The following is a 19,740-nucleotide window of genomic DNA, read 5'->3' on the forward strand; positions in this document are numbered from 1 at the left end:
ATGAACTGCTGCACCTGATTGTGAAATCTATTTCTTTTCACCCCAGTTATGTGTGTAAATACCACCGACAGGTTTCCTGCTGCTGTGAATACCGAGTGCCACTACCCAGGGAAAACGTGGGTGTCTGAGGGAACATTTGTAGAATAGAAACACGCGTTATGCCTGTCAGAACTGCCTTTTATTTTTACAGTCAGGCAAAGGCCTGCCTCTCAGCATAAGAGCCTATACGCTAGCTCATGTTAAAAGACTGCACTCAGAAAGACAGTATTCGTAACGCCGAATATAAACGGGGGCAGCGCCTTTAATTGCAACAGAAGGCAAAAGCACTGTGAACAGATGTGGTACGGATCCCATTAATGTAGCAAAACTTCTGTGCTGCCTTCCTTGAGCAGCAGTTCCCAAACAGTTTAAAGAAAGCCCCCTGCAATGGAAATGTTTGGTCATGAAGCCAACAAACCTACAATACAACCATATGACTTATAACTATATGTTGAAAGATTTTTAACAATGTTCTGTTGTAATATTTTTATATATTGCATTATTGATGTGACATTAGCTTTAAAACACAAATTAAGCAATAAATGCAGTTAAATCTGCAAGTACTATTTCATTTTCTTCTAGTGGGCTATACTTAAGGTGTGCACCCCAGTGACAGGTGGTCTCTGGGCTTTTTTTTGGTTCATATAAATAAGAGTCACATTGGTTCTCTCATCCAATATGCTGGGAATATGCAGTGCCACAGACAACGGTGGATATATTTCTTCCACAAGCAACCAAAATATGTCCATTAAGCCATTAGTCAAGTGCTCTTTAACTGTTTTCGTAAACTCTAATTCAGGCTGTGTCAAAGGCTGACTCTATCTTTGTACCGTCTTAAATCTTTCCATCACTTGCTCTGACCATCACTATTTTCTGCCGGCTAAGCTCCTTAAAAACTTCCAAGCCAGAAAGCCTGTTGAGTTACTATGACAACCGGCAACCACAAGTTGACACGTAATTCGCTGCAGCATGACTGTGTTTTTAATGTGATTTTTTTTCTTCCCCTTTTGTCTTCATATATTTCTTCAGTTTGGCTAAAAGCACAATAAATAAGCAATGCATGATCAGTCTGAGGGGATTTTATCAGATGCCCGGGGCGTCTTTGTCTTTATCAACACAACTCTGCATTAACTAATCAAAGCCTTTTTTTTTTTTTTAATGAAGGCTGCACATGGCTTGTGGATACTTTGAAACTGCAGCGTAGAAGCCAGTAGTGCTCTTGCTGGATGATTTTTACCTGCTCTTGCTTTCACTCCAGCTGCATTTTTATAAGCAACACGCAGGGCACTGACACACTGTACGTGTGTACGTATGACATGACGCAGTAAAGCCAAATGATTTGCAATCGTGTCAGTTACATCTGTTATGAAGAAATCTTTCTGACAGCTTGTGGGGACCTATTTTCAAAGTGAAAACTTCATCAACAGGCACACAGTGTGCATGCTTGGTTGTGTCCTGTGAGCCTGTGAGCTACTATGCATGCAGGCTTGGCTGTGAGTCAGGCATTGGCAATTTCTGAATGCTGGCCAAAAATGTAAAGTATATCCCATACTCCCTTGGTACTTGGGACTTGGATGACTCTTCAGGTGGTTCACAGAAAAAGTAATTACGGCTAATTCAGCCATTAAATCTATTTTGAATCTATATGCTCGGGCCTATTTTATTTCCTGCAGTTTGTGCCAAATGGCATCCTTCTTGCCCACCAGACATAGGCACATTCCAGCAGTAATGCATCAATTTAAACGAAGCTACAGCATCTGGATAGAACCAGATAGAAACAAAAAAATAAAATAAAATAAAATAAAAAATGTGAAGTGACTTGCAGTAGTTAGTGGAACTGTTTCCACAGGTATCTGGCTGATATGACTTTTAAGGGCAGTGAGATGGAAAAATACATGTTGTTCCATTTCAGATTTGCTCATGTGTGATGCCAACCAGAGCAGAATATTGTCAGAATACCAAAGCCGTAACCCTCTAGTGTTTATTCTCACGGATTCACAGATACACATTTCTCTCTGGCCGACCCTGGCCCTGCATTTTACTGTGACGTCACCCAGACATTTGCTGCCTTTGAAAATGAACACAAAGCCCAGAGAGGCTTTCTCAAAATGTCAAATTGTCTTGTTTCATACCATACCCAACACCTCATGCACTAAAATGACCGACTAAATTTAGTGAAATGTCATACAGCCAAAAATACAATAGTAGTGAGTGCATATTATATTTATAAGCCCCTTTATGATGCTACACGTGCAGACACTCTGCTCACAACGGGCTTCATAATTGCATTCCCTCCCATGTCAGTGCACTGTAGTAGCATAAGACATCTTGAGTATAAAGGTTGCATTATATTCCACAAAGGAAGAAGAAGACAGCGAGGGGGTGGTGGGAACAGGGGGGGCTGATTGCAGACTTATCCACAATAGACAGATGGGGAGTTAAAGTCTAAGCTTCCCTAGTGGTTGCCCACTCTCGTCCATATTGGATGGGTGATGCAAAGGTACAGTAATAAACAGAATGATTAGCAGCCAGCAGATGGAGGGTAAGCGACAAAGCACACACACCACCATATGACAAAATACCTCATTTTTTATACTTGTCAGGACATTCAGCTGATTCATATTCAAGTCCAGCCTGCTTAAGAGTTTCCGAGCAGTCCTGACAACCCTAATATTCTTCCCCTTAAACATTTTCAACAGTTCTGTCAGTGAATTGAGCTACTGTAAATCCAATGTCAAATCATCTGCAGAATTTTTACAAAAAGTGACAGTTAATATAAACCAAACTACTCCACTTGCTTCAAGCTGTTTATAAAACAAAAAACCCAAAACAAAACAAATCAAACAAACAGAGAAAACTCACTTTTAAAAGAATTGTTACATTTTAATCTAAGTATGTGGGAATGAAAGGACTACTTTTATTACACCTTACCAAATTAGACGTGCATATAATTTTACAAACAGAGAAATATAGCAGTCAAGAGATGGTTTGATGTCCCGAAGTTGTAATAAACCTCACTGATCTCTCAATTTCAGCTCAAAATTAAATGAATCAAAATCAGCCACTGGAAGAAAATAAGATCTGAAAAAAAAATCACTTTTGGCATCAAACTAGTGACAGAGTAAAACGGATAGATGAGATTAATAACTTCGATTGCAAATTTTTAAATTGTAGAATGGCTTATATCTAATATTAATGCCAAAGAGCTGATCGTTGTCACCGTTTATTGTCAAGGCCTTATCTTATAATAAGATATTGACAGCTTAGCTGACTATCAATGAAGCGGGGGAAAAAAATCATGTGAAAACAGAATTTGGGCTTAGTCATTCAGTGTGTATAACCCTTAATGACTGCTTGGTTCTAGATGTCTTTAAATCCTGAAGAGGGAGCCAAACTACCCATTGCTGCTGCTCCAGCTGTCTATAAAGACCAGGCCCTCTGAGGAGAGTCTTTTTGCTTCAAATGGAATTTTTCTGTCTCAACGCGTGAAACACATGATTGTTGATAAATTTGCTACAAACAAAGCCTTTACACTTTTATTCAGATGAATCACTTGTCAAAACAAACTGGATTCTGTCTACTTTAACTTGGGTAACAACATATCTGAAAATATCTGAAAGCCATTGGGCTAGGAATCAGGTTTGCTTATATATGAAACAATAACTTCATTCAAAAAGCCTCAAATTACGTTGATTATTAATTACCATAAATTACAGAGAAACCTCTCAGTGTTTTGGTTCATGGCCCCATGCCTATTTGATCAGCGATCACACTGTTGAGCCTCCACCTTTAACCACTGGTCCAAAAAGTATACCATTTACTTCTCCACTGTGGAAAATATTACACTAATTAAAACCATTTAATTGAAATTGTGTTGCTAGGAAACAGCTTTTAGTCCCTGCATGCTCTTGATATTACCACTAACACTTAACAGGAAAAACAATAAAGTGGGCTCATTCACAGTATAATGTTTCCGTTTCTTTGAAATGGTCTTCATGGCCACTCCTATATGACAATGGTGAAAGTGAAACCCATGGTCATGACAGGTCTTTTTTTTTTTTTTTTTTTTTAACAATTTCTTTAACTGGAATACTTTTAGTCGCTGCAATAGAATATAACCAGATAAGGATTTTCTCTTTTTGCCAACAACCCCCCCGGAACTGCCTACAGGACCCTCCCCTCCCTCCCCCAGGGTCTACTGGGACCCTATTTGGGAACCATTTACCCCAACCACGTTAAAACTTAAAAAGTTATCTATTTTCAAAAAAGTTCTCAAAAATATGTAGGCCTGTGGCAGCAGTAGCAAGAGCTGGATACCCCAGACTAACACAGACATCCCACTATTTCGGGAGAAAGGAATTTCATGTAGAAGATGAATGCTACATGACAGACAGCATCTCATCCACCCTGTCTGATAAAGGAGGCATGGTGAAACATGAGCAGACAGCAGTGTAGACTGTGTGTTTGGGTGGTGATTGCAAAGGTCTGTCAAAGCTAGATCTCTTGAATTCCAATGCTTCCATCTCTCTCCCTCTCTCTCTCGCTCAGCATCCAGCAGCTGCGCCTCTCATGCCTTTCCTGACGCTGAGCGAAGCCTCCCATACAGATGAGCGCCTGGAAGCCACGCACCTCTTGACGTAGCTACAGACCGGTTGCGGTGCCACTCTGTCTCCGTAGCACGTATTGCGCAACGTGACCGCTGCTCAACTGGCACCACGGCGGGCACATCCGGTTCCCACCGTCGCCTGAATTCGCCAGAAAGTGGTCTCGTAACGCCTAGACAACATAAAGCATCGCCGGAGAGCTGTAGATAAACCATCCGCCGCTCCTGACCGGACTGGACCCTCCCCTTGCCTTTGCCACCGGGAGATATGAGTCGAGCGCGCGGCATCGGGGTGCAGTCGTGATATGACTGCGTGAGCGCACAAGCCTCCACTGTACAGCAGCTGCTTGACGACTTTAAAGCACGGAGGGTGGAAACTGAGAGAATTTGACAAAGTGTTTTAAAAAGCGGACGAGATGCTTTCGTTTGACAGCTTGCAGTCACCGCAGCAGCAGCAGCAGCAGCATCCGCGGAGGGAGCCGTGACCACAGCTGGAATTGAGGAGCTATGTTCTTGGGTACCGAGCCCCCGTCCACTTGTAGTCGAGAGAACCTGCGTGTCCCCTCAGTTTGGTGCCCCACGGGTCTTTGCTAAAGTCCACGGAATCGCGGGATTGGTGGAGCGCACCTACCTGCAGTGGAGGAGAGGTTGAATTTTGTTCTAAGGCCGGGCTTTCTGCAGCCCCACTCCCCGCGCCCGTCTGCTTCTCCACATCCTCCTTGGCGTCTCCGTGCTGCGAGCGCTCCGCATTTTGACTGCATGACACTTCACATTAAAACGATCATTACCTGACTCTGCTCTCCCGCTGCGCCTATACATACCTTTACAGTGAACAGTGGCTCTAAATCAATCTACGTGTGGATCGGAGCAGTGCCGTGTCTATGCACCTCAGCCACACCGCCCCGGAAAGGACTTCTCGCTTTTGAGAGCTGGATATGCAGAGATTAACGTAAAAGGATGGATCTAATTATCTGTGTTTTGGGGCTGCTGGCGCTGGTCGTGGACGGCATCCGCTGTCAAGGAGTGTATGGTGAGTGTATGCAATTTATTCCAAATGTGATAATGACCTTGTTAAAAAAAAAGTGGTTTCCTATAAATCGCCTATTATATCCCCTTTAAATGCACAAGGTCTTAATGAAACAAACGCAACATCAACTCGGGAGAGGCTGACAAAGCAGGTCTGAATGTCACGTTTGAATGAGGGGCTCCAAATGCTCCTCGCAACCCCGAGGTTATACAGCAAATCGCGTGTGTAGCCAATCATGCACAGCTCCTTTTCTCATCCAATCCATCACTCACGGTGGTCGGTGAGCAGGCTAAATTTAGGAGGGGGGCATTCATGGATTATTACATTGAAACCTGGTAGATTTGTCTTGAATGCTTTCGACTGCAGATAATTTGTTAGTTATAATTCAAATGGTGGACCTGGCAAGTATGTTACATTAGGCCAGATAAATTTTTGGATGTCACCATTAAGGCTATAATCTGTTGAGCAGCGACACTTGGCATGCACAGTCATGAATGGTTTTCATGTGTGGTGGATCAGTCTGCCCACCTCTTTCGCATGTCTGTCTGTCTGAATTTGTCTCCCTCTCCCATAAACACGCTTAACAAGGAGCACACATTTCCGTCTCTGGTTGTGCAACCAGTGGCACAGATGATATCTCAAATGAATCGTCATCCTCAGAGCAACAGCAGCGACGGCAGCACTTTGAGGACACAATGATTCATGTGCCCTAACATGGGACATGGACTTGAGGTGGACAGCCCTGACCTCTTTGCAGGAACAGTGGCTATGACCAAAGCAAAGGCCATCAGGGGACATTGTCAGGTCAAGTTAAGATGTAGGATTGTATGTTTTAGAGGCCGTTGCCAAGCACTTAAAAGATCTTTGTTGCCATGGTGTGTGAGCCTGTGCAGAGATGATGTAGCAAGAAAAGGTTACTGTGAGCATGACAGGAACAGTCATGGTGCTGCATCTGACCAATGATGCGCCAGGATTTTATCTGTTCTCTTTCTCTAGAGAAAGGAGGTGAATGAGATAATAAATCACAGCATATGCCCGAGCAGCCGTGGCATGACTGTTCATGTACTTGTACAGTTAGTCCAATTACCATATTTCTCCCACACCTGACACCTGTTGGAGCGTTATTTCACACTGAATCACATCTGAAAATGCGTAGGGTATACACACATTGATTTTATATCATCTTCAAACCTCTAAGCAGCACTCATTAAGCAGTGTGAGATTTGCACTTAGGTGTTGTTGTTTGGAGTTAGTGAATTACTCAAGCTACGCATTAAGCCCCAGGGCAGAGCGTCTCATCAAACATTGATGCCTAAAAAAATCATTGCTTTTACTTGATTCGATAACCACTAAAGCGGCCTCTTCAAGAAATAGTATTCAGGGCAGGCAGGCATGACACCGACTATCAAAACTGATGTCAGATCAAAGCTGTGGATGGTTGGTGTGAGCAAGCAGTCCATGGTGCAGCATGTGCAAAGCTCATTAGAAGGAGTTGTATCCAATAATGTCTGAGATGATGTTGAGAGAGTGGTAGATGTGGACTTGTGGGCTTGTAGCAGCAGCAGTAGAAGGGACGGGGGTGGGGGTGGGGGGGGAGGGGGGGGGGGCTGTTTGGACATTATGTGTTTGCGTGTATGTTGAGCAGCCTGAAAATTTCCCCTGAGCTCGGTCAGCCCCTCTCCAAATTTCAATCACACCTTTCTGCATGAAGTGTAAAAATTTGCATAAGTCCTGTTTCCTAATCCTGCTAACACTGTAACAGGAGATGAGCTATAAAGGTAGATATAGAAAGTTAGGTACTCACACTTAAACTATATTACATTCTTTTAAATAATGAGGAGCTGTTTACAAAGACCTCTAAATTATTCTTAAACCCAGCTGCGCATCTCTTGGGAGGTGGTCTCAGTAAAAAAAATCTCTTGGCGAGGTTCAAAAGTCAACATTTATTATTGATAGTGGTGAAACATTTGCATGCACCTGTCAATGTAAGCACTGAAGCGTTTGATACATGGAGGGTGTGGGAATTGAGCACCACAGGTGAAAGGCAGTGGGTGGGTGACTGGATAATGTGAGAAGGGATGACACGTGGAAGTACCAGTTACCAGGATTTCACAAAAAGCTTTTAGACACAGCAAAACTTCACTGCACTGTGCTGGTCATGTCTTTGAAATAGGAGTAAAAAAAAAAATGGCAATGCATATTCTTATTTTTACACAGTGAACTGAATTTCAATATTCACCGCACTAGATTTCATTATCTTCTTTTTGTTACATTCAAAGCATCTCCTATCTTTACTTCCCCCGATTTCTAAATTGACCAAAGTGCTTACGAATGGGACAATTTGCAAAAATGAGACTTTCAGTGATTAGTTTTATCCCTGAGCATCGCTATACGTCATCAAGGCCGAGTAAATGGTGGAATCATGGTGTAGTAATGAAGAAATCACATACTAGTGTGTTAAGTGGTGCTGCCAGAGTCATTAAAGAGGATTGATGAAGGCTAGTCATCCCTCCATGACTTCAGGCCACAGAGGGAAAAGGAGACACCGCTAAAGTACAACATCTGCTCCTCTCTGTCTCACTCCACTCCCTCCCTAATTCTTTCCTCCAAAAGTCTGTTTTTTTCATCTTTGTCACCACACATGCAGACAAACACTTTTCAGGAAGATTGCTCCATTATGCCGATCTCTAATATTTGTTGCATTCCAGAGATCCAGTAGGCCAGTAACTGCTCCACTATCACAGCAAATGGAGCTATCCCAAAGTGCACAAACCTGGAAATATTCTCAAATGACATTTGCTTGTAATGACAACCAAGCTGTACTAAATATTAATATCAAAAAACTACAACGGAACATGGCTCTTATGATATCTTGGAGATGTTGTTATGCATGTTACTTTTTCTGGAGATGTTCTTCAGTATGTTCTCTTTGCATCAAAGTCAGTCGGCGACAGCTTCCATGGGATGTGCAGATGTTCCTGATCTCGTTTGTGTTTTGCTACTTAAGAGAGAAAGTTCCTACTGCTTCCCCTCCCATCCCACTTCTCTCTCACTCACTTCTTCTTTTTCTCCCCATCGCTTGCTCTCTCTCTCTCTCTCTCTCTCTCTCTCTCTCTCTCTCTCTCTCTCTCTCTCTCTCTCTCTCTCTCTCTCTCTCTCTCTCTCTCTCTCTCTCTCTCTCTCTCTCGTTTGCATTGAAGTCCAACCAATTGGTGGGGTTTCTTTTCATGAGCCCCGGTTCAGACGCTTTGGCTTCTAAGCTATGCAAATGCATTCTGCCAGTGAAACTAAAGCCGTCTTTGTTGGTTCTCAGAGGCCTCCTCCACAGAGTCCTTCATCATTCCCTTGGATCGGGACCCTCACATTTCCCACCGTAATGAGACCACGGATAACTCTATCTCTTCTCCTCCCTCCCACTTTCTGTCTCTATTTCCTTGCCTGTCTATCTCTTTGCTGTCTCTCCCTCCTCTCCCCGGAGGGAAACTGCACGGATGGATGTCTACAGTATATGTGCTTCAATCAGTGGCAAATGAGGATATACAGCTCAGTATGGCCCAGAACAAGCAATGTGGTGCAGTGGAACTCTTTGCTGTGCACATTGGGGACTACTAGGTACCCCTGGGTGGGGCTTCAGATAGCACCAACTTAATCAAACCGAATGTCAGTTCTCTTTGGACCCAGTCCTCTGAGACTGGCACTGAATATACAGTGCAGAGATGATGTTTGATCTTGAAGTCTGAAACACTCCTGCTGTACTCAGTTCTCACTGGATAATCCTTGACAGTTTTACTTTAATACTCTAATACAATGCGATTAAGGTAAAACATGTTTTTCATTGTGGTGAATTTTAGAAACCAGATTTCATAATCTCTCCAAGTTCAAGTTAATGCAGTACTCCGCCAAATACTGCAGTTGTTTCAGAGACGTTCTTATTATGAATTTGTATGAGTACAGTATGAGAGGCAGAGTTTTAAAAATGGTCAAAACTGGAGCAACATAGGCCGAGCAGTTCTGAGTTTTAGTATGGATAAAGGGCCAACACTGGGTTCTATATTCTAACAATGCACTGTTTTATGGAAAGGCAGCTGTATGCTGATGCCTTTGAGGAAAAAACTTTATCAGCAACATACTGTGCATTTTTATGGTGTAATACAATATTTTTTCTCTTTTTTGAGACTTTGGTTGGTGCGGATGTGTCGTTTAGTTTAAAGTTTTTGTGGCTCAGAAAAGTGTTAAGGTTTAGTTAGTAACAGGCCATCATGACTGAGAGTCCTAAAGCAATTAATCAGTTCCTGCAAGCATTCATCTTCAGGGTTGTTTTAAAATGTTGAAAGCAGCAGCGCCGTTATAGCTGTGCGGTGCACAGAGTAGAGGAATTGCAACAAAGCTTTTATCTACAGATGCATCGACTGCAATTTTCTTGGGTGCTTCTGATTTCTGATTTTTTTTTTCTAAGTGCAACCTGCTGATATAGATCTTTACCAATTTTAATTTTCTTTCTAAGAACTATAAATGACAGCATATGCAACAAAAACCAACTTTTCTTCAGTGCAAAATATTATTTTCAAATTAAAGGAAATTTTTAAACTTTACAATTTCCCCCCAAATACACTGTTACAGGATCTTCTCTAAAACAGCTGAAAATAAACGTGCTCTGCCAGCGCGAAGAGGTACAGATAATTCACTGAAAATGAGTTGCTTTACACCCACCTTTACCTGGCACATCTTACATTATCAAACAAAAGCAGGTGCAGCAAATTCATGTAACAAAAAGAAACTGTCAGGTAGTGACATAATTTTTTAGTATACTTATAAATTCATCAGATAACAAAACATAGACCGACCATATGGGAAGCTGACCAGCCAGTCAGCGATCTGGGCCTGAAAACACTGAAAACAGGCCGATTCTGGTCCCTGGGTGGTCGATCAGTGCATCACTAATCATATTTTTTTTTATAGTGCTTAAAACGACTAATAGAATTGTAACTGCTCAGCTTCAAACCATGAATTTAGAAAAGTTTTTGACTTTGATTTGGGGTGGATGTGTTTAAAGTTTTTTTTTTTTTTTTTTGTGGCTCAGAGCAGTGTTAATGTTTAGTTAGCAACATGCCATTATGACTGAGACTCCTCAAGCAATCAGTTCCAGCAAGCGTTCATCTTCAGGGCGTTTTGAAATGTTGACAGCAGCTGTACTGTTATAGCTGAGCAGTGCAAGGAGCAGAGAAATTGTGACAAAGCTTTTATCTTCTAGAAAGTTCACAAAAGACCACAAATAGGATTATTACAGGAACACTTAAATAACAGTGTAATAGAAACCAAATAATTAACGCTGCAAAACTATATTGTGTTGTGCATTACAATAGGTACAGTCTATAATAATAGATAAATGCAGTCAAATTAAGCTGTCAGTGCTTTACTGTAATCTAGCAACTTTTATCCCATCAACGTGACAATACATTTTGTAAACTTTCAAAAGCTTCAGAGATTTTATTTTATATTAAACTGTTTTAATTTTTTTTTTGCAGTCATACTGCTCATGGAAATCTGTGGAGTGGCCCTTAAATTGTTTCTCAGTGACATGCAGCTTAGTTGTGAAGCCAAGAGGTCATGTTTGTTGCCCGTGGTTGTGATCCTGTGGGATGTGTGTCTGTGTGCCTTCTCTCTCCCTCTTTTGGAAATGTAGAAAGATACTTTGTATAGCTTGGCAGAAGGCAGAATGTGAAATAGAGTTGTAAGCTTTAGGGTTGTACAGTGCCGGGGATTTTAACAGCATTGTCAACTACAACAATGTCCTCTGCACAGAAAATAAGCAATTTCATTCTTCTATTTTTCTTCTGCATAGTTGAAATCAAAGATAGAGTTGTGCACAGTGAGTATGAATGGAATATATTTTCAGTATGGATGTTCACAGAGTGTAATGTTTCTCTTAAAGATTTGTGATCCAAACTACTAAAAAAAAAATTATATATATATATATATATATATATATATATATATATATATATATATATATATATATATATATATATATATATATAAAAATAAAATGTAGCTTTGGCTACTTTGCACACAACATGAACAGCTGTAATACTCCCCTCCTCCTGCTTTGAGGATTTGGATAAGTTCAGGAACACAATTTACCTCTGGATCATTCAAGGCCAAATCCCTACCACAGACCAAAAGAAGCTTATTGTAACCTGGCTGGCTGCTTGAACTGTTAAGCCCACATCCCCAAACCCTGAGCTACTTTTCCTCCCCTACACAGTACCGAGGACAGAAACCTGCTGCTAATGATCTTGTTCGCATTCATTTATTAAGATAATTTCTGGTGCATGTCTGGACCAGCCTCGTGTCCTGGTTTATTTAGTAATTCTATACTTTTAATGAAGTCTTGTATGCCCTCTAATCTGCAGAGAAGCCCTGTACCGAACCAAAACAGATATTTTCCTTTTGTCTCCTGACATTTTCATGAAGTGGTCATTTTTCACTATCACTAAAAACAAGATTGAAATCTTAAATGTCAACCTCGGTCCTGCTAATATTACCTTGTACAACAGCAAAGCTTTTATCTGTAGTGATTTCATTTCATGTAATAGTGTTAATATCCTCATGTCGACAGGCACATGGTTAAACTCTGATAAATTACAATATCTGGCTTTAGAAGCCAGACTGCTCAATAATGGCGGTGCATTTGCAGCATGACGTATGACAGATGTTAATTCCAGAACAGGACTCTCTTTGGCACTGCAGTATGCTTCCTTTTCTTTCCACCCTCAGTGTCTGTTTCCATTTACATGAGATAACTGCAACATCTGTGAAGGGACTATCATTTAGACAGATGCAGGTAATTAACATTTAAATACTAGTAACTACTGCAGTATTGACCAAAAGCAGCGGTGGACCTGGAACAGGATTCTGTCATCCTTCATGCCATTGCTTCGCTAAAAGCCTTACAGTTAGATAAGGAGCTGCAATATTTATTGGTGTTTTGGTTCTCAGCATCTCAATGGTCTAAACATTGAGAGCCTAATACGTTTCCTGAGAGTAAGGTAGAATATTGTGCTGCACAACTTCAACTATCATGGGATGTTGACCACGTAATGCAATGTGACATCCCATGTTCCAGTCTGACAAGGAATCTTCATGCCATCCATCATCTTTCACACTGTCATTTCCTTTCTGTGCCATACTGGACTCCTATAATGTAAACACAAAATATTTTGAAACAATGCCAATTGCTACATATGAACAACTGTCATTTTCAGCTACAATATAAGCATAAATGCACGCACCCCTATTCAAAAGATGGAGATTTTCATGCACTGCAATTTTACCATGACACTGGCCTCATGAAAATCTACTTTGAAAAATGATCCCTATTTTTCTGTTTGCACCCTGGAATTGGAAACAGGACTTTTCTTTAGAGAAGGCGAGAGAGTGCTGCTGTTTTGCATTAGCTCAAAGCTCCTGCGTACACTTAGTCCACCCACAAAGGATGTTCCGTAATGTGTTAATTTAGGATAGAAAAACTCGCCTGGATTGACATCTCCATCACTTTGTTTTGTTGTTATTATTAGTGCATGGCCTTCAATTAACTCCACCCATAGAAAAAGACTTCTAGTAAGATGGAGCGAAAAAACAAAAACAAAAAAAACACTTCTCAGTTTATAGAGCCTTAAATTTCCAGAGTAAGCAGTCATAGCAGAGGGTCTTACTGGAGTAAAGACTTCACTCAGATATTTACAGTGAGAAGGAATAAACATAAAGGACAATAAAATTGCACCACTTTCATTTTATTGTCCTTTGTTGATGAAATGGTAGGGGTTACCAAAATACATTTACTATGGACTCACTGATCCAGCTGTTTCCATTTCCATTTCTATTACGATAATGATACCTTGGCTCTGGGTTCCTACTGATACCAACTACTGACCTGATACCAGTGTTATAATAACAACTGTACTCCTCACTGTAAGGAAGAGACTGGGAATCATTCATGTGTATGGCAACATCAGGCTCACTTTAACCATATTTATAGAATATAAATTAACATACAATGATGATTTAGTACCTAAACACGGAGCTACTTAAGCAACCTCAAACAAACCAAAATGCTTTATGAATATGCAACATAACTGCTCCTGCTAAAGGTGGAAACAACAAACTTGTGTCACCACTTGAGGCAAAAACACACCATCGGGTACAAACAGGCTAAGAATGCACGTGAGGAGGGGATGCTAGCAGCAGGTTATGTGCAATCCAAAAGTAAACAAATGACTCAGTTGTATTTCACATGACAGGAAGCACAAAATGGTGGATGGAAATCACTGATGCGATTACATGGTGTAAAAGGAGGGCTTTAAACAGCTCATTAAAAATCTCAACCCAATTACAACATCCCTGATAGAAAATATCTTTTGGTTTAATAGTGTGACAATACTGTGCAGGCTTCTGATGAGTTTCACTGTAAATGGACTAGTGGTGGGCGGATTGATCCAAATATCGATAATATCGATACCAACGTTGGTATTGATATTGATCAATACCAGTGTAACGAGATCGATACTTTAGCTTTAGTTTCTCTCTGCAGCGCTGCAGTTTCATCAAAGATGCGATCTGACTGTCTGTTTAGGTGCCGCTCCTGTCACAGCACAGAGCAGGCACACTTTGCTTCTCCCCTCCCCGCAGTGCTTTGACATCATACTGTCACGTGATATGTAACATTTTATTTGGGAAAAGGAATTTGTCAGTGGTCTCAAACTCCCAGCCCGTGGGCCACTTCTGGCCCCGCCTCCTACTTCTGGCTATAATTTGATGTAAAAAATGTAAGACAATTTGGCTCTGTAAGTTACTTTTTTGACATTTTGCTTTCCCCTCCAATTAAGAGGAGTTAGCAAAATGTTAATAAAGTAACTTAAAGGGCCAAATTGTCTTATATTTTTGGGCAATAGGGGGCGGGGCTGGAAGCGTAAATGTTTTATAACATTGTGGAATGATAATTTTGTACAGCTTGTTTATTTAAGAAAAAATCCAGAAAATTAGTGACTGAAGGGATATTTTTTATTACATTTTTGTATTACACTTTCTGAACAAAAAATTTGTTCTTGAGTGATCATTTTGTACACTTTAAGAAAAAAATCCAGACATCATAATGTATCGTAGAAATTGTTTTGTTACTGTTCTACAGTAATGTTTCAGAACAAAAACTTTTATTTTGATAAAGTATTTTCTATTTACCTATAAACTTTGCCCAATTCTATCCTGGTTTTTAACTAATTAATGATCCAAAGGAAAAAAAAAAATCACAAAACGCTTAAACTTCATGAAAATTCTTCATAAGTATTAAAAAGTATCGGTATCAGTATCAGTATTGGCGATACTAGACCTGTAGTTACTTGGTATCGGATCGATACCAAATCTTGCAGTATCACACAACACTAAAATGGACTGGTTCTTATATAGTGCTTTTCTACTCTGAGCACTTCATGCAAGTGTGCCTCATTCACCCAAGCACTTCCTTCTACAGCTAAGTGCTTTATATCTAACATTCACACTCCAATGGTTAGAGATAATTTAGTATCTTGCCCAAGCATACGTTGACACGCAGACTGAAGTAGCCAGGAATCGAACCACCAACCTTCCAATTAATAGATGACCTGCTCTACCTCCTGAGCTACAGTTAGCCACTACAAAGTTAAGTCACTGTAGTTATTGTTAACTAAAGTGTTAAGCAGTTACATTATACTTTTACTTTAAATTGCTAGCAAAAACACTACCTAGGCTACTTTTATGCTTACTGCACATTTGACTCATGCTGTGTCACTGGATATAATGCCGTGTCACTACTATTGCGCTATAACTCTCCTGCTGTCACTTTGTTTCAGTAGATCCACACTTTGAATTAGGTCTGTCATCAATTACCGTCTCAAATGCTCTTCATTTACTTAGGCGTATAATTCCTGCTGCCTGCAAGTTGCAAGTGTCACTCGGTATATTTTTTTTTTCTATACTGTCATAGATATCCTTGCAAATTTTCTTGAAATATTGTGATATCATTTTGAGGCTATATCGCCCACCCCTAGTGAGCATACAAACAAAAGCTGTTGGTGTAGCGTGAAATACCTCCAAACTGCTGACCCTTTTCTGTTAGCTTCCCCTGTGCTGCTGCTGTAGCGTGGTGAAGGAAACAGAACATGAAGTGAATGGATCAGCCCATAGATTCACTGTCACCAATATCCCAGAGCCAGAATTCTGCTCTTTCTGTTTTACAATTTCTGCAAAATGTATGAACAGTGACTCACAGTTAAGTGAAACATTCATTAGCATTTCACTCTGTACATGCTTTGATTTTAGCTGAAATTCAACTTACTAGTTGAGTTTAGTTTATCACATCTTCCACTGAACAAAATTTTTTTTCTGTTTTCACTATGCCATCTTGTCTGTTATATGCTTTACAGCTTGTCCAGCTTGTGATTGCTGTATGCTGAATAGGGATAGATAAACAAGACCAGATGCAGAGAGCGAGGATTGCAGCTGTATATGGTGCACGCTGATAAGAAGAGATCAAAATCCCTTTTACCCAGGTTTAGAATTTGTGCATAAATGGAAGAAACAGATACATTTATGCTTCTATAACACACAAAATGACTTATCAGGTTTATTGCAAATGACTGCTACAATTAATTTTTTCCACTGATAATTGTTTTTAAATATCACATAAACTTGATCATCTGTTAATATTAAGCTATACTTACATACAGTATATTTTTAAGATGAGTTTTGTATTCAAATATATACATATTATATCCTTATCCTGCGTTGCAGAATCTTCTAAATGAACAGTGACTTGGCTCTTAAGATCATTTTACTCTGAATGTGCTTTTGTATCTCGAGTTATCATTTCCACGATTGGCATCACTTCAAATCACAGAGAATTATACATGTTAGCCAGCATCAAAGTGACGCAAATGATGAAAGTGTCTCATTAAATATGAATGATTCCTGTCTTACATTACACATTTTATTCAATTGAATTGTCTTTGTTAAGACAAACTGGCAGGGCCCACATTCACACACATGAAGTACAAATCACTCAGCAATCCCAAAAGGTAGCTGACAAGAGCAACAGGGATCCTTTTAGCAGCACTGTGGAGGAAATAAAGCAAAAAAAAAAAAAAAAAAGCAAGCCAGGAGAGGATTGGTGCGTTGTGGCACCCACAAGAGGCTAATGCCAACCTTCAACTATGTCACTTCAGCCCACACAGGCATCCTTCCTAAGTGCTGCTCCTGTGAAGTGATGTCTGTTGCCATGGTGACAGTATGTGAGCCTGGCATTGCACGTCCTCTGACTTCCCCGCTGCCTTCCTCACTTGCTTCTTCCTTCCCTCCCTCCCTCCCTCCCTCGCTGCCTACCCACATTCTCTCCTTCCCCTCACATGCCAGCAAATCAATCGCTGAAACAAACGTGAAGTGATTGCAGAAGCGTAAGCTTCATGCAGCATCCTTACAATTGCGCACGAGAGCAGATAAAATTGCTGTGTGGGGTGGGGGTGGGGTTGATGGGGCAAGAGTGCTGGTGGTGGGGTGCATGTAGAAGGTTGGGTGGGGGGCTGAGGCTGAATGTGTCTCTTCAAAAATCAGCACTGTTTCATCGCAGAGGTAACTCTAGGATGGGGTCTACTTATCTTTTTAGAAAATAATGCTTAAGCTTCTCTGACAAGAAGGAACAGTAGCGAAGTACCTGTGTTGACAACAACGACTTCAGTAGTTCAGCTTCAGAATAAATGCCAAACATGCCAGGCAGCGGGAGGGACCCTCCTATAGAGACAACTTTGCATAAAACTCCTAACAACTCTCTGCCCCACCCAATAATGCAAATGCATTAAAAAAAAAATCTAAACTGCATTTTTTTCCCCCTCTTCTCTTAAATGTAAGCAGTTCCCTACTGGCAAAAGGAGAATGAGCCTGTGGAGTTGTACTGTGGCTCTGCAGAGGCACTGTGAAATTTCAACACAGATGAACATGCAGTTTGTGTGAGTGTGGGAGGATGTGTACTCATTTTCTGTGTGCGTGCGTGCTTTTTCATCTATCTAGGGCAACACTTTGCTGAGATATTAATTTAGCAGTGTGATTTATGACCATGTTCACACATCAGCCCGTCAAAGCAGGACTCATCATGGATGGTGAACGTGCCTCAAAGTGCCTGTGAATGTGTGATTTAGTCATTATGTATGCTTTTGTACTTGCTTTTACACTTACTGCACCTCCCACCATTTTTAAAAAGGATATCCAACTGTGTGCTAAGCCCTTTTTTGTGTTATTTAGCTTTCTGTGTATCCCTCAATAGTATCTGAAAACCTTATTCTTCTAACAAAAATTCACAATGTAATAACTAATCTCTTTAGCGTCATGCTCTCTTCATCTCTCCACCAGACACAGTATATCCCAGAGGCTGTTATACCCATGGGGATAACCTCAAGCCATGCACTGTCAGTTAATGGCTTCCTATGGCAAAGCAAGCAGAGTCATCCTGAGTACGCAAAGCACTTCTTCATTGAGATTTTTTTCAGTGGAAAAAGTATGCTCTGAGGGAGGTGTAGTGCAGATCTCCCTGAGTTCTTGCCCAGTCCTGCTCGTCTGCTGCCTTCCCTCATGTTTATCCTGAATGCTTCTGCAAAGGCTTTGCTGCTCATAGACATTTTAGCTGGAGCAGTACAATGTAAGCTTAGTAGCCACGCATCAGCTGTTGAGAACAAGACATGCCCAGAATCTAAGAAAAACTATTTGACTGGTGTTGTCTGATGCGCCCACTTAGAAATCCAAGATTTGGGCTTCAATAATTAGGAGCGGCCCTTGACTGAGTCTGTATGTGTCTGCGCAGAATGATATGTGCTTCTTTTTGGAGAACTTGCAAATTCAGATTTTTGACATACTGTAAGGCTCGACCTGCTGATTTAGAATTTTGATTCTTGAATCTGTAACTCTTGCAGTGACCAATATATGTTCATAATTGAACATTTTTATTAATTAACTTCCACTTTCATGTCTGCACTTTGTCAGAGAGCCTTCTGTTACTCTCACTCAAGCAAATATCAAAATTAAGTGTTCCAGGTTATGACTTTTCTATATAAATAAAACTGTAAACTGTTTTTATATGGGCGCTCACACTCGCCGATGATTGGGTAATGAAGTGCATTTGATTAGCGGCACCTGGCTGCTTAGTTTTTCACAGCACTGCATAGAGTCCAGAGTCTTTTTCACGTGTCGGTACATTTTCCGATGAGCTGGTCACACTGGGCGCGGGCTAGTGACATCAGCACAGAATCTGATGTATATTTGAAGCTGATCGCTTGAACTGTGAACAATTCTGGTGGATTTCTGTTTCATGGAGTTCAAACATACAGTATGCCACGTGTCAGTTAGTGAAAATCTGTTAAATTCAGAGCACAACACAAACCTCACATGCCCATACACGTGCATGCAGACATACACAGTCGGCAGTCCTTTTTATTTGTCTTTCATGTCAGATGTGTTTAATCTTAAGATGACTGAAGCCTAAAGGAAGCCTCCTCAAATGCCATGTTCACAGCTTGAGCTGACCTCCTGGCCTTTTTCTCCTATTTCTGCTTCTCCCCATTTCCTTCTACTGCTTTTCCCCTTTTATGCAATAATATTACTCCTTTAGTATTCAGTGTGTACCAGTGTCTTAGAGAGTGGCATCTTTTCTGAGTTGTTAAGAAAGTCTAATAATAAGAAACAGGCTTGTTAGAGCTTCTAGCACCTCTTCATCCTTGTGATTACCTTGCGAAGGTTGCTAAAATATACGTTGGAGCAGAGTTTGTGTCTGTCTGCCTTGTGGTTGTAATCAAAGGTCTCTGCGTTAAGCAGAAAAGCTTCCATCAACAGCAAGTTTTTTTTCTGAAGCTAACAGCCAGACTCACCATGGATTTTATCCTCCAAGCTCAATTGGGGGGGTTAGCTTGATTGTGCGAAATTGCAGGTCAATAGTCGATTTGATTGTTTGGGGACTGCCGTGTCAGTCCTATGTTCTTCAAGAACATCGGTATTTAGT

General features: G+C 40.8%; 1 protein-coding gene across 1 annotated transcript in view; it reads left to right on the plus strand.

Moving 5' to 3' along the window:
• The first annotated feature begins 5,310 nt into the window (after positions 1-5,310).
• Positions 5,311-19,740, plus strand: part of LOC115774319 (MAM domain-containing glycosylphosphatidylinositol anchor protein 2) — a 195,920-nt gene continuing 181,490 nt past the window's right edge. Inside the window, exon 1 of the mRNA XM_030721530.1 lies at positions 5,311-5,672. Within this exon, the coding sequence (XP_030577390.1) occupies positions 5,600-5,672 (73 nt within the window). The 5' untranslated portion in view covers positions 5,311-5,599. The remainder of the gene's footprint in view (positions 5,673-19,740) is intronic.

This window comes from Archocentrus centrarchus, chromosome 24 (assembly GCF_007364275.1).
Source record: "Archocentrus centrarchus isolate MPI-CPG fArcCen1 chromosome 24, fArcCen1, whole genome shotgun sequence".
Taxonomy (NCBI): Eukaryota; Metazoa; Chordata; class Actinopteri; order Cichliformes; family Cichlidae; genus Archocentrus; species Archocentrus centrarchus.